The following is a 15,086-nucleotide window of genomic DNA, read 5'->3' on the forward strand; positions in this document are numbered from 1 at the left end:
TGAGCCCGTCACGTCCTCTGGGCAGGGGGTGGGGTCAAGACATGGCTGAGGAATAGATGCCCAGAAAATCTTGCTGTGCTGGTTTGCCCGTGTGTGGGGTTTCCCTTCCACGTGTGCTGAGCCCAGGGGTCGCAAACTGCCCCGAGGGCTGAGCCCGCCCCTTGGTCTGCTTTCTTTGCGGCCACAAGTCAAGTGTAAAAATGTGGACTGAACCACAGCAGGAAGGCTGGGGGTTGGGGAGGGGGCAGAGTGGACCCCTGTCACGGCCAAGACTGCTTGGGCTGCTCCCAGTGGGCGTGGGGCAGCTCCGTGCATCTCACCCACATAAGGTCAGGGTGACACCACCCAGCACTGCTGACATGGGGGAGGGTCGTCCTCTGTGGGGCCCCGCCCCCCCCACTCGATGCCAGGAGCGCACACATCCCTGGACGTGGCCCAGTGTCCCCTGGGGGGCACAGTCCCTGCTGGACGCTGTCTGGGTCAGGCCCTGTGCCTTCTGCTGCCAGGACCCAGGGTAGGGGTGGGGCGACGCCCAAAAAACCACCACAGGAGCCATTCTCTGTTAAAAGAAGTGTTTTGTCTTGTTTTAATATTTCATCAGCTTTACAGGGTTACAACTGTCTTAAATATTTCTGAAGTTTAAATACAATCTGCATAATAATGTTATAAAATGTAAACTTTCAGTGTTCTTTTAAATTTCAAAATCACACCTTTTTTTTTCTTTTTTTCTTTTTTTGGTCTTTTTTTTTTTTCCCTCCCTTTTAATACCTGAATGTCCTGCAAAAACTGAAATAAATCGTCACAGGCTGCCCCGCCGCGGCCAGGGTGCGACAGGCTGGGCCCGGCCAGAGGTAGAGAGTAGTTTTACATCTTTTTATTAGAAGTTTTTTTTTTTCCCTTTAACCTGAGTTCAGGCGCGGTCCCCACGCCCTCTGACAAACCCCAGAGAAACTGAAATTTCACATGTCAGGAATGAAAGGCTGAAGTCATGTTTGCCAAGAAAAAATGCAGAAGCAAAATTAAGGGGGGGAAAAAAAAAAAAGGATGGTAGTGGGCAAAAATGCTAACAGTGAGAAAAGTGACTGTACAAACACACAACTATTACAAACCAACCCGCCACCCCGTGCCCCGTCCCGCCCCCCGCCCGCCCCCCAGCCGGACAGCTACAGCCCTGCAGCCGGTTTGGAGGTCACAAGGAAGGTTCTAGAAGCAGCCCTTCCACAAGCATCTCCAGAGCAGGGGAGCCCCTGGAGCCCCTCTCCACCCTGAGTTTGGGGGTCCCCACCCTCAGCATGCTGCTAAGCCCCACCTGTTCTGGAATGAACAGCACTCAGCCCCCATCCCCGTCCCGGTTTGCATAAGGGGTGCTGAGCAGCACCCCAGAAACCCCCACTGACAGGTAGCGGCGGGGTTGGGAGCAGGGGGGGCTGATGGGGGCGCCCCAGTCAGAGGCAGGGCCCCCTGGGGGCTGAGCGCCCACTGGCCCCGGGCCCCCCTCGCGTTTCCACGGCCGGTGGACTCCCCCCATCCTGGGCCCACGCCCCCCCCCATCCCTTACAATCATCAGCGTCGCCCAGCACCGCAGGCACACCCTGAGTTAGACCCGGGGGAAGGCGCCTCTCCTGCAGGACACCCGCTCCCCGAGACACACGTGGATCTCAACAGGACGCACGGGGGTGGGACCCTGAGCTGGGGGCTGGGGGCTAGGGGGGGTGGGCGGCCTGGCGGGGGTTTTGGCATCAAAAGTCAGACCTGAGGTAGAAAGAAACTCGCAGCAGAGACCCCCCCTCCCCCCCACCCACGCGGCCGGCAGAATGGGGGGCGGAGTGGGGGGGGCAGAGGGCAGCCGCCCACGCTGCTGCGGTCAGGTGGGGGGAGAGGAGAGGGAGAAGGGGGGGTGATGGCGAGAGGGGAGCAGATTGTGTCTGGGGACAAAAGGATCCCCCTCCCACAATGATTGTGCCGCTGCAGTGAGAGACGGGAGGGGAGAACCTTCCAGAAGGAAAAGCAGGAAGAAAGCCCCGCGTCCAGCGCTACCCCCTCCTGGAAGGGTGGGGGGCTTCAGCGACCCTGAGATATACCAAAGAAACGGGCTCCCTCCCAAAGACACACATCAGCCCTGCAAGGCAAACCCAAACCCAGAGAGACTGGGGGCGGGGGGAGGGGGGCTGAGGACCACCCTCACGGTCTCCAAGGCAACAAGATGACGCCGGGGTCTGGAGGCTGGAGGCGGGAGGCGGCCGGCGGCGCCCTCCCGCTCCGGGCTCGTTAGGCCGGGCTCCCTGGGCCCATTTAGAGGTTCCAGGCTCACCCTGGGAACAGCTGAGCTCCTCCCACCCCACCCCAGAGGAACGTGAAAGAGCGCTACCTTGTGGGAGCTACGGCCCCACCCAACAGCACCTGGTCCCCAGGGACCCCAAACCGCGCCTGGGCTTAGGACGGATGTGCAGCTCGCCTGGTGGAGACCTTCACCAGCCCTGAACTAATGCCCCCCAGCTGCGCGCCCCCCCGATGCCCACCTTCTGACACGGGGCACAGGGTCGCAGAGGGAGGGGCACGGCCCCTTCTCAGCCTCTATTTAGTTCCTTTAGTTACTGCAGGGACCCCAGGAAGTACGAAGGGACAAAGTGGAGGAGATGAAAATGCTGGGGGGAGGGGTGGTGTTCAGGGTGCCGTGGCCCCACAGAAACCCTGCCCTGAGCTAAGGCCGGCTCACCCGTGTCCCCCGCATGGACAAGTCTCCAAAAGCAGCCCTTTCAGGCAAGGGAGTCCCCAGGCCGTATTCATCCCTGAGACAGGAGCCTGGGGCTGACAGGCGAACCCCCTCCCAGCAATTTCTCCTTTCGAGTTAAGACTTTGGGGTTCCTGACTGAGGAGCCCCGCATGAAGTAAGAACAAGTACGGTGATGTCTACCATTCAGCATTCCTGCTCCCCTTTCCCGCGGACCCCCGGCATGCAGCCCCTACCACAGCACCTGAGTTCATCGGCTCTGCTGACTCTAGCCCAGGGATCCAGTGTCCTGGGCCCGCCAGCTGCCCACTGCGCCACAGGAAATGCACAACCGAACCCAAATCAGTCATGGGAAAAATAAAAAGGGTATTACTTTTTTCTTTTTTTTGCTTTTTTTTTTTTTTTTTTGCTTTTTCAAGTCCAGTTTCCCTGAATGAACACAAATATATAGATATATATATCCTTTTCCTAGGTTTGATTCCTCCCCCAAGAATAAAATAGAATATTTACAAAACAAAACCCCCGAAACCTCTTAAAAACCCTACAGACTTTGAAGTTCACTATTTCTTTAAAAAAAAAAAAAAAGTTCCCGAAAGCAACAAGAAAAAAATTCAACTGCTCTTGGCTCAGGGGTTTCATTCAACTCAAGGAGCTGGGTGTGGTGAGTGTGTGATGAAGAGGGAAAAAAAAAAAAGGGAAAAAAACAGATAAAAATGAAAAAACACAGTGCAGGGATGTATGAGGTAAACAGGATTGGCCTGTCCAAACCAGACACCAGTCCACGTGGGTCCGCTAGGGCTACAGGAAAGCCCTAGGAGACATTTGCCTCTCTTGTTTCTAATTTCCTTTGCTGCTCTCACAATTCATCTCTCTGAATGTCCGAAACCTGAGTAATTCAAGTGTTCCTTGGTTTTCCCCTGTTTTATTAAATTTTCTTTATATATATATATATATATATATATATGTATATATATATTTTCTTTTCTTTTTGGCGTCAGCTGTCGCTCCTTTGTGGATACCTCCCCTCCCCACCCGTATCTCCCGCCATCCCGGCCCCTGCTTGGCCCACCTGGACCCCCTGACCCGTCTGGTGGGCTCCCAGGGTGAGGAGTGTAGCAGTTAAGGCAATGAGTTATTTGAGGTAGAAGATGCGGGGGGTGCAGACAACCCTGCTGGCCCCGCCTGGCTGCCTGCGCTGCTGCTGGTCCCGCTGTTTGCTCCCCGGCTGCTGCCACCTCCGCCTTTGCTGGGAGCTGAGGGTGGCGTGGGGGCCGGCGGCTGGGCGAACAGCACTCCTGGTGCAAGGACAGGAGACAAGTCGTGGAGAATTTAAAAGATCATGTGACAGGTGCAAGGGATTCCTGAGCGCTGACCCCCTGTAAAGAGCGTGCCTGCCCCCCTACCCCCGGCTTGCAGGACACTACCATCTCCTCAGCCTCCCACCATGGGGGTCTTTACAGCCACCGAGCTGTTCTGTGTCAACATCGCCACCTGGTGGTCTATAGGAGCCATGGGTCTGATCACATTTTTTTTAGAAGGAACCTGGAAACATCATTTGCTATAAGATATATAACACAGGATATGTATTTCTGAGCACTTACTCTGTGCTGAGCTCCGTGCTAAGTATAGGACACAGACTATATCACTTGAGTCTCATGAGGGACGAGGTCTGGGCTCAAGAAGGCCACACCCCCGGGGGGTGGGGGTGGGGGCAACCAGGACTCGGGAGGGAGAGATGTGGTCAAGGTGGGCATGGGGGCTGGGTGGTCCTACCTGTGTACATGATTCCATTAATCTCTACTGACATGCTAATACTGTTGCTGCCATTGGTGTTGGTCAGGTTCGCAGCTGAGTCCTGGCGGCTCTCAGAGCCTGCGGGAAGAAGAAAAACCACCCTTTGTAATCATAAACCCACCTATGCAATGATCTGGGTGACGTGGGTCACCCACCAGACGTGAAGCTTCTCGAAGCGCTGGACAGGATCTCTCAGCAGCGCACACAGTAGGTACTCAATAAATACTTATTGAATAAGGATGTATTTGTCTCAAATTTGCTTTTTTCTTGATTAGAAGTATTTTTTCTTTTTTTTTAAATAATTTTTACTGGACTATAGCTGATTTACAGTGTGTTAGTTTCAGGTGTACAGCATGATTACAAGTCTTAAGTGGTGTCCCCACACCCAAATCATGTCATTCTTTTTTTTTTTGGCTGTGCCACACGGCTTGTGGGATCTTAGTTCCCCAACCAGGGATTGGACCTGGGCCCTCGGCAGTGAGAGCGCAAAGTCCTAACCATTGGACCGCCAGGGAATTCCCCATGTTATTCTTTTTTTTTTTTTTTTTTTTTTTTTTGCAGTACACGGGCCTCTCACTGTTGTGGCCTCTTCTGTTGCGGAGCACAGGCTCCACGGCCATGGCTCACGGGCCCAGCCGCTCGGCAGCATGTGGGATCTTCCCGGACCGGGGCACGAACCCATGTCCCCTGCATCGGCAGGCGGACTCTCAACCACTGCGCCACCAGGGAAGCCCTCCATGTTATTCTTTTTAATGACCACAAAGTATTCCAGACTTGATTCAAGAATTCCCCTACTGATGGACACACTAGTGACGTCATGCAAATAACTGCAGTGAACGTCCTTGAAAACCTGTGTTTCCTTGTTTCCCTACATTAGTTCTGCTCTAGATGCCAAGCAGAATCACCCAGTCATGGGGCAAGCACATTTTCTATTTTTAAAAGAGATTGCCAAGTTGTCACCTATTTACGTTCCCACCAGCAGGACCAATGGGGCCCCTTTCCGCACATCCTGACCAACGTTTGATATTATCAAACTCTGACGGGTGAAAAACGGTATCTCCTCGTTAACTTGCAGATCCCCAACTAGATGGAGTTGAACGGTTTTTCCTATGAGTTTACGAGTCAGAGCTGCCCATTTCTTCTACTGGTTTGTCTGCCTTTCTATCTTACTGATCCGTAAGCACTCTTTACACGTGGTGGCTACGGGGCCCTTGTGCGCATGCAGGAAGCACAGAGGGTCTGAGCGCCAGGGTGGTACCTTGGCTGTTGATCCGGATGCTCATAGGCAGCTGGGCCGTCATGGCCAGAAAGTTCTGCTGTAGCGCTCTCTGCATGAGCCGCTGCTGTTCCTCTGCCACCAGGGCCATCTTCTTCTCAGGAGGCTCCCCAGACTCCAGCTTCTCCCGGAGCTGCTCCAGGGCGGCTGCCTGGGCCGCCACGGCTGCCTGGGCCGCTACTGCCTGGGCTGCCACCACGGGGTGACCTGCCAGGGAGACTGGCAGGCGGCCGGGGACCGTGATGGGGATGGCCGAGTCCTCCTCTGGACAGGAGAGAAGAGGGGTTGGTGGCCAGAATGGAACAGAGGTGGCCCAGTCCCCACCTCCCACCCAAGGTAGGAATGTACCCCCTTGAATACCTCCACCGATGGGGTGCTCACTTCCTTTCCAGGGAAGTGTACAGGTTTTTGAATAGACACAAGTGCTATAAGATCCTTTCTAGTATCAGGCTGACATCAGATACCAGCATAATGGTAATATAGGTCACGGAGACAATACTAGTTACAGTGACAGTATCATAGTAGTATTTAGCATTAGTGTTATAGAGAGACCACAATAGCACATGTTACATATAATACTAGTTATGACAAGAGCTCACCACATGTCTTGTCTAAAGCACTTAACGTGAACCGTCTCAACAATCCCATAACCACCAAGTCACCCCTTTCTCCACTTTACCGCTGAGGAAACCAAGGCTCAGAGAGGATGGATAATTTTCCTGAGGCCACAGACCTGGAGAGAGGCTGAGCTGAAATGAAACCCATGCAGCCCAACTCCAGAACCAGCTCCTAACCATTCCCGTCCTGTGGTTGAAACAAACGTCCCCGTGGTTCCCACCCACTGGTCCCACTGTCTCCTCTTCTGACTCTCCCTCCCGTGTCTATCCCTGGTGGCCTGGGGCTGCCTCTCCAGGAGGGTCCCCACTCCAAACTTTGCAGTTGCCAGGCCCTCTGCTCTGGAGTCTCTGCAGCCCTTTCTGGTTGCCTCCCGCTCAGCTGAAAAGAGCCCCTGGGACCCATCAGAACCAGCTTTTCCTGGCCCCCTCGGTAGCTCCATTAGGTCCGAACCTCTCACTTATCCGCCCCCGTCCTCCCTAGCTCCAGCACAGGACCTCGCATGCAGCAGATGCCTAATGACATTCACGGGTATCGCTGCAACTCCCCAAGGCTGGGGGGTAAACTGAGGCTCACAGAGGCCGGAGGGAGCTGTCACTGGTGAGACCCCATTCACCTTAGATCTGACCAGCCCCAAATTTTCAGGGCGCTGTGAGGATCACCTCGGATCCCCGGGCCAAGCTTGGAAAGTAGGGAGTCACAGCTCATGTGGCAAATGAGAAATGGAACCTCGGACAGGTGCACCGACCTGCTTGAGGCTGGGCTGCCACATGTGTTAGCGAGGATTCAGAGACTTGCTGGAAGAGGGGACTGTGATCGGCTGGTGATGTCTGCCATGGATGGGGATTAGGGGTGGGGGGCTGCCAGCTACCTGCAACCTCAGGCCTGTTGCACGCTGGGCATTTTACACACTGCAGGCTCCCCAACACCCCCAAAGAGAAGGCATAATTTCCCCCACTTTACGTGTAAGGAAAGCTGGGCTCAGCAAGGGGCAGTGAGCTGCCCAGGGGCACCTAGCAATAGCTTTAGGGGTGGTTAAAGAGTCCATTTGGGGCTTCCCTGGTGGCGCAGTGGTTGAGAGTCCGCCTGCCGACGCAGAGGACACGGGTTCGTACCCCGGTCCGGGAAGATCCCACATGCCGCGGAGCGGCTGGGCCCGTGAGCCATGGCCGCTGAGCCTGCGCGTCCGGAGCCTGTGCTCCGCAACGGGAGAGGCCACAACAGTGAGAGGCCCGTGTATCGCAAAAAAAAAAAAAAAGTCCATTTGATGACCCACACGACACCCTTGGTGTCTGGTGGGACAGTGTGTTCAGGAGAATTCTAAAGCTCAAAGGGAAAAGAATACAGTGATCAACTAGTAATGTCCGCCATGTGCAAGGGACTAGAGAGAACGACAGCGATGAAAAGCATCAGCCTTGGACTTCCCTGGTGGCACAGTGGTTAAGAATCTGCCTTCCAATGCAGGGGGCCCAGGTTTGATCCCTGGTCAGCAAACTAAAATCTCACATGCTATGTGGCCAAAAAATAAATTAAAAATCAAAAAATTAAAAATTAATTAATTAATTAAATAAAAACACCAGCCACAGGCAAGTGGACTGGGCTACAGTAAAACAGTGATTAATCAGTAATGTCTGCCACGGGTATAGGATGGGAAAATTGGGCTTGATTTGCCATGTCTGCCTTGGCATAGAACTGGAGGAAAAAATTATCGGTTCGTGATGTCTGCTGAGGGCACAGGTTCAGGGGAAATGAATTGATTAGTGATGTCTGCCTGCTACGGGGCCTGGGGCTGGAAAAATGGCAATTGATTAGTAATGTCTGCTACGAGCACAGCATAAGCAGGTTGGCTGCCTTCTTACACACCAACTTTGGGGTCTATCATCCCAGTTACCCAGGGAGGGGAAAAGGCAGTCCCCTCCCTGGGACACACCGCCAGGCTGAAGCTGAGTCAAGATCAGGCCCCAGGCCCCATGCAGCCCTCACCTTTCTTGATCTTGGGGGCTGGGGTGATGGAGCTGCCGTTGGTGCTGGCGGCCAGGCCCAGGGAGGACACAGGGAGCTTGGGTGAGGAGAGCATGCCGTGGGCCCCGCCCGGTGAGTAGGCGAAGAGGGAGCCCCCAAAGCTCTGGCGCCGGCCCTCCCTCCGGTTGCTGTCGATGGCGGCCTGGAGCTCATTGGGGTTGCTGAGGCCACGCTTCTCACACTCGTAGGGGTACAGGTACTTCATGTACCTGCAGGCAGGGGCAAGGGGACAGGATGGCACCTGGGATGCCTCTGGGGTCTGCATAAAGCCAAGCCCCGCTGCAGCACCAGCTCCTCAATCCCCATCCCACATCTCTGCCCGGAAGCAACCGGCAGCCCTCCAAGCCGTGGTCCTTGCCTGTGCTGTTCCCTCTGTCTCAATACCTGTCCTGTGACATGTCCCCAATCCCGTCCCCACATCGACTACCTGCTATTCCTTCAACACTCAATTTGCATAGCCTCAGAGCCAGGACATTCCACCCTCCACCCTGTGGTCTGGCCGCCCCCCGCCCCCCCCCACTCCTCCCTGCCTTGGGTCCTTTCTGCCCGGACGCTGCGGGCGGGCACTCACTGGGTGCGCAGCGTGAAGGCGGCACTGGTGATGGACGTGGGCAGGTTGAGGCCCTTGGTGATCTCCCGCCACAGCTTCTTGTTGATGACCTCCACCAGGCCGCCCTTCTCCGTCACCAGCACGTACAGCATGAACAGGTCGAGCACCTGTTTGGCCATGATGGGGATGCGGTTCACGGGCGTCCCTGCGGGGAGGGGGGGTGCCGTCACCTGGGGTGGTGCCCGACGTGTCGGTGAGCGCAGGTCCCCTCGGCATAGCTGACCTGGGGCGGCTCACTCTCTTGGGGGCCGTCCCGGACGCTGTGAGGGGTGGAGCAGCCTCCCTGCCCCACCCACTGGATGCCAGGAGAGGATGCCAGTGTCCCAGTGTCCCCTGGGGGGGGGGCAGGGTCACCCGGGTGAGACCCCTGCTTGCGAGAGCCCTGAGGAGGCAGCTCTGCCTCAGTCTCTCCATCAGTGATCTGGCCTCATGCTGCTCTCACCTGGGTGGGTGACGGGGGAGCTGCAGGGCCAACCTGGGGGCCCAGCAGGAGAAACACAGCCTTTGTTATTCCTCCTACAGACACGACAGCTGCCAAAACAACTCTGCTGTGTTGGGGGCTTTGCAGTGGGGGAGGGAGGGCTTGATTAATCCACTTTGCAGCTTAGACACTGGGGAGGTGGGCCAGACCTGGGAGGGAGGGAGGGAGGGAGGGGGGGGGTGGCCCAGCCTCGGGAGGGGGCTCCTCCCTACAGACAGCCCTGCTCCCATCTTACACCCACCCCGATGCTCCAAGCCCCTGCACAGCCATCTCCCTGTCACCCAGAAGCCCCAGCCGTGGGAGCCCTTAGGTCTCAGCTTAGCCTGCCTGGCACCATCATGGCTGAGGGTGGAGAAGCCCCCACTTAAACCTCTCTCCCTGGCAGGGAAAGTACGGGTTTACTGTCTGTGGCCCCCACCTGCTGTCCTGCTCACATGGGGTCCCCCGGTGCCCAGCCTGGCATACAGCAGGTGCTCAATAAACAACAGGGAAGGTTGAAGGCCCCCACCCCAGCCCTGGGGGCATGCTTGCCGCCCCTGCAGAGGTGGCAAAGGGAAGCTCCAGGGTGGGTTCCTGCTCCCTGCCCCCACCCTGGACAATGCCCTGTACCCAGGACCCTGCTTCCTGGTCCCCCCTCTACAAGCTGGACATCCCGGAACCACCTCCTGCCAACCTTGGCCACTGCCGGGCCCTTCCTGGGTTGCAAAATCCCCAAGGAATGAAGACCTTCTGGAGGGGGTTGAGGAAGATGGGCCTCAGACCCCCACGCTACCCACTTCATTTTCCAGCCCAGGAAGGATAGAGAAAAGCAACGCCAGGTGTCAGCAGCACACCCAGCCCCACAGATGCGCCCACAGCGCCCACCTGGCCCACCCAGGACACTGGTTTAGGCTCTGCATTGGGAAAAAGAAGGAATCACACCAAAGCTCCTCCTGGGACCCTGCGCCCTGGTCCGGCAGCCTGGCGACGGATGTTTATAGAAGGAGTGGGGCTGGGAGAGCACAGAGAGGCACTGATGGAGGCGGGCGGGGGTGGGGGGGCGATAAGGAAGGGCGGAGAGGTTGTCAAGGAAACCGCAGGAAGGTGGGGTGCAGGCAGGACCCCTCCTCCATGTCCAGCCCCCAGAGAATTCAGAGAGATATCCAGTTGAAGGCTTTTACTTTGTGATGTGCGGGAAAAACTACTTTATTATGGGATGCAGGACATGGTATCCAGATTCTCAGCCCCAAAGCCCCCGACCCCAATTATAGAGGGGAGGATTCAAGAGGAAGGTAGGGAAGAGAGGGCCTTGGAGCTGGGTTTTGAGGGTTGCATAGGAGTTTGTTGCTTCCTGTCCTCCAGGAGCACCTGGCTTGGTGAGGGAGACAGGGCTGGACACAGACCCTTGAAGCCCTGTGTGGCCAGGAGCTGGGGGCCCCAGAGGACCCCAGCCTCATCACTCTGGGGCAGCTCACCATACTTCCTCCGTGCCTCCAGGACACCGGGAGCCCAGTCTGGGGCAAAACGGGTGGGCTCTGGGCCTGGGAGCTTGGAGCCCCGTGGTGGGGGGAGGGGGAGCGGGGGGCTCAGGTAGGTGTGGACGGGATGATAAAGGGTGGGTCGATCTCTCTGACCACATGGGGGGTGGGGGGCGGCGGGGGGTGGGGGGCAGCAGGCCTGGCGGGGTCTGGATTCCTCCACCCCCGGCACAGGAGGAGTTAATGTGGAGGCCGCAGCCCCCTCCCCTTTCATCTCCTTCCCTTCCGGCCTGGGCCTGGTTGGGCCTGTGTTTACAGAAGCTGCTGGCAGGGAGGGGCGGGCAGGGGCCCTGGACAAAGAAGCCGCCTGGCTGGCCCCTGAAACAGTCATAGCGCATGCAGCTCCCCTGCCCGCCCCACCCACCCCCAGCAGCCCCGCCCCAGCCCCGCCCCTTCCTGCTTCTGTGGCTCAGAGGCCCTCTCCCCTCTCCAGGCCTCAGTTTCCTTCCCTGAACAGTGGGGGTCGTGATAACCCTGCTGGGGGTGTGTGGGGGGAGGAGGTATCAAGGAAATGAGCCCCACACGCAGTGGGTGCTCCTGAGACCCCTGGCTGGCTGGCAGCTCTGAGCTGAGGGAAGGCCCTGGGGACCCTCTGGGTGCCCTCCTCCCCCATCCTCCCTGGGCCTGGCTCACGCTGAATGCCCCCGACGCCCCCCCAGCGTCTGGGCCGTCCGTTTCCCCACCTGGACACCCACCCAGACCAGTCCCTGCTCCCCAGGCCTGGCCTCCGTCCCTGGTCGTCTCGCTGTTCTCAAGGCCGCGTCTGGCATCCGCCTCACCCCACACCCCAGGGTGTAGGGGGATACAGGTGGCTTGGGTCTGGTACACTGTTGGCGCATAATAACTGTGGACCTGGCACTCAGCACATCTGGGGCACTGCCACACGGCGGGGAGTGTTGGTGGCCCACCTTACAGATGGGGTAACTGAGGCCCCAGGTGGGAGCAGGGAGGGGCCGGGACCCAAACCTCCCACCAGTGGCGGCAGGAAGGCCAGACTCTAGCCTGTGGGGAGCTTCTGTCCTGCCACCCAGCGTCCGCCCGCCTGCCTGCCTGCCTGGGAACGCAACCCTGCTCCCCAGACAGAGGCCAGCCCCGCTGCGGGGGATCCGGGGAGCCAGGATCTCAGCGCCCGGGTCTCAGCAGCAAGGGAGGAAGCCTGGACTGTCAGTTCCGGGTTGGGGCCCTGAGAGCCCCCCCGCACCCAAGGACTTACCCCTCAGACTCTCACAGCTGTCTCTCCCCCATCAGACCCTCAAGGCTGGGCTGTGTCTCCTGTCAGATACCCAAGGCAGGATGGTGCCTCTTCTCTCAGACCTCCCCCGCCACCATGGCAGGGCTGTGTCTCCCCCCTCAGGCATCTCTTGGATGCCTCCGGCCACGGAGAACTCACTCACAGCCTGGCTGACACACCTGCCCCCGGCAGTGGGCAGCAGGGCCCCCTCTCCTGCGTGCTCATATCTGGGACTTCCCGGCGGGCAGGCCTCACCTCGCTTCTGCATGAAGCTGAACAAGTCATCCAGGAACTCCTTCCTCTTGGGGTCCCCGTCCAGTTCGTAGAGCTGCGACGGCAGGGAGGGGATGGATTAGTTGGTGCCAGAGCTTGGGTGTGGGTGCCACGTCCACATGGCACGGAGGGCCAACCGAGGGGTCCCGGCCCCAGACCCCCGGCCCCCCACAGTCCAAACATCTCCTGAGGCCTGCCCCCACCACTATCAAACAAGGACCGAGACACCTGTCCTGGGGCGGCCGTAACAGCTGACCACACACTTGACTTAAACCAGAGATTTATCCTCTCCTGGCTCTGGAGGCCAGCCGTCTGAGATCAAGGTGCGGCAGGGCTGTGCTCCCTCCAGAGGCTGGGGCGGGGGGCAGCTGGGGGGGGATCCTTCCTGCCTCTTCCAGCTCCTGGGGCTCCAGGTGTCCTGGGCCTGTGGCTGCATCACCCCGGCCTCTGCCTCTGTCTTCACGTGGCTTCTCCCTGTGTCTGTGTGTCCAAATCCCCCTCTTCTTATGGGGCATCACTCACTGGCTTTAGGGCTACCTCATCTCCACCCGTGACTAATCACATATGCAAAGACCTGATTCCCAAATCATGTCCCGTTCACAGGAACCTGAAGCTCAGACTTGAACATGTTCATTTTGGGGGGCACAATTTATCCCACCTAGACCATCGCCACCGTGAGGATGGTGGACGTCCGGTACGGTCCACTGAGTCACACGCATGTGCTCCTGAGAGGTGGCCCATTTTGTAGCTGAGGACAGAGGCAGGCCTGAGCCTGGAGTCAGGACTCTTGGGGACGCTCAGCCCAGGCTCTGTCCTGCGCACCCGCTGCCTGGGTTCACCAGTCACCGGCGTGGGGAGAGGGCCTCGGTCTGGGCTATCAGCGGGGCAGGGGGTCCCCAGCCTCAGCTCCCAGGTGCTGGCAGGCAGGGGAAGCCGGCAGAGATAATTAGAGAGCAAAGTTGGGGGGGGGGATTTACCAAGGGGGGCAGTGCAGATAGCAGGCTTCAAATTAAGCTTTGGGGAATGCAGTCCCCATGGCCACCTGGACACAGAGCAAGCGGGACTGTGTGGGGCCTTGAAACCACCAATTAGCCCCAGCTGAGACAATCGGTCATCAGGGCCCAAGAACACACTGGTGCCCAGCTCCTGCGGTATGGGACATCCCCGGGCCTGGGGAGGCAGGGTCCTCGGGTTGGCTACCCCTCGGCCACCTCGCCCCTCTCTGGGCCTCACTTTCCCCATCTGTGTAATGGAGAGATAGTGGGGCACGCAGGGTACAGGCCGGGGCGGGGGGCGGTGGCGGCTGCCAGGAGCCCAGACCTGGGTGGTCGAGGCCGGGCCTTTGTCTCCACCCTGCCAGAGGCCGGCTGGCCAGCTGCATTCCTGCACTGATTTATGGTGGCCAGGGAGGCCCCGTTTTTCCTCCTGCCTGAGGGGTGTGGGGCCTGCAGGTGGACCTTCCCGTGGGCGTGCACCCGCTTGGGCCGCCTCCACTGCCCCTGCCCCATCCCCATTCCCCCTGCCCGCACAGCCCCCAGCACTGTGTGCGCCCCTCGGCCCCTTCATCAGATCCCCACGATTCACAGCCTGGTCCAGTCTCCTGTCTGTCTGCCCGGCTGGAACGTCGGGGATTTCGTCTGTTCTGTTTTCAAAGTCTAAAATGGGGCTGAGCACACAGCAGCTGCTTAATAGATGCTCGTTGAGTGAACCCTGATTTTCTCGGCCGCAACGTGGGCCAGGCTGGGCACAGAAGATCAGAGAGACTTGTGGGGAATTGCCCTCAAGTTCCCATCTACCCGGAACCTCAGGATGGGACCTGATCTGGAAATAGGGTCTCTGCAGATGACATTAGTTACGATGAGGTCCCACAGTAGGGTGACTGGTGTCCTTATGAGAGGAGGAGAGACGTAGAGACACATGGGGAAATAGAGGCAGAGATTGGGGTGACGCCTGGAGCCCCCAGAAGCTGGAAGAGGCAAGAAGGACCGTCCCCTGGAGCCTGAGTAACGCCCAGCCATCCCCTGGCCCCAGACGTCAGTCCTCCAGAACTAAGAGTAAATCCCTGCTGTTCTAAGCTGCCCAGTCTGTGGTCATTTGTTATGGCCGCTCCAGGAAGCTCACCGGGGACCACCGAACCTCAAGCCCTTCCTGACGAGGGGGCGACATCTCCTCTCTTGAGATCCCGACCCTGGTGGAGGGGGGTCCACCCGGCATGAAGCCCTTCCTGGGCCCAGCTCCCACAAGAGATCACAGTGCCCCTCCTGCCTCAGTTTCCCCATCTTTCAGAGACAGTGGGTGATAAACACAATAGCTTCACCCTGAGCTCCTGGAACCATCAGGACCCCCATATTCCAGGTGGGGAAACTGAGGCTCAGGGCAGAGAACAGCTGCTGGGCAGAGGTGGGCTGGCTTGGTGGGGGGCCGTTAACTCCCAGGCCAAACGGTGGGCGGGCTGCCGTGGCGCGGCCAGCGAGGCCATAAAGGGGGTGGGCAGGCTGCCGACAGAGAAGGAAGAATTAATGGCTGTTGCTGTGGG

The 15,086-nt window shown here is 58.2% G+C and overlaps 1 protein-coding gene across 4 annotated transcripts in view; it reads right to left on the reverse strand.

Moving 5' to 3' along the window:
- Positions 1 to 1,144: 1,144 nt before the first annotated feature.
- The window catches only part of ARID3A (AT-rich interaction domain 3A), a 35,721-nt gene continuing 21,779 nt past the window's right edge, over positions 1,145 to 15,086 (reverse strand). For all 4 annotated transcript variants that reach the window (XM_033854977.2, XM_033854978.2, XM_033854976.2 and 1 more), the window contains exons 4-9: positions 12,533 to 12,605; positions 9,010 to 9,193; positions 8,400 to 8,647; positions 5,784 to 6,065; positions 4,505 to 4,603; positions 1,145 to 4,026 (exon numbers count right to left, since the gene is read on the reverse strand). In XM_033854977.2, the coding sequence (XP_033710868.1) occupies positions 3,851 to 4,026; positions 4,505 to 4,603; positions 5,784 to 6,065; positions 8,400 to 8,647; positions 9,010 to 9,193; positions 12,533 to 12,605 (1,062 nt within the window). In that variant the 3' untranslated portion in view covers positions 1,145 to 3,850. The remainder of the gene's footprint in view (positions 4,027 to 4,504; positions 4,604 to 5,783; positions 6,066 to 8,399; positions 8,648 to 9,009; positions 9,194 to 12,532; positions 12,606 to 15,086) is intronic.

This window comes from Tursiops truncatus, chromosome 3 (genome assembly GCF_011762595.2).
Source record: "Tursiops truncatus isolate mTurTru1 chromosome 3, mTurTru1.mat.Y, whole genome shotgun sequence".
Classification (NCBI taxonomy): Eukaryota; Metazoa; Chordata; class Mammalia; order Artiodactyla; family Delphinidae; genus Tursiops; species Tursiops truncatus.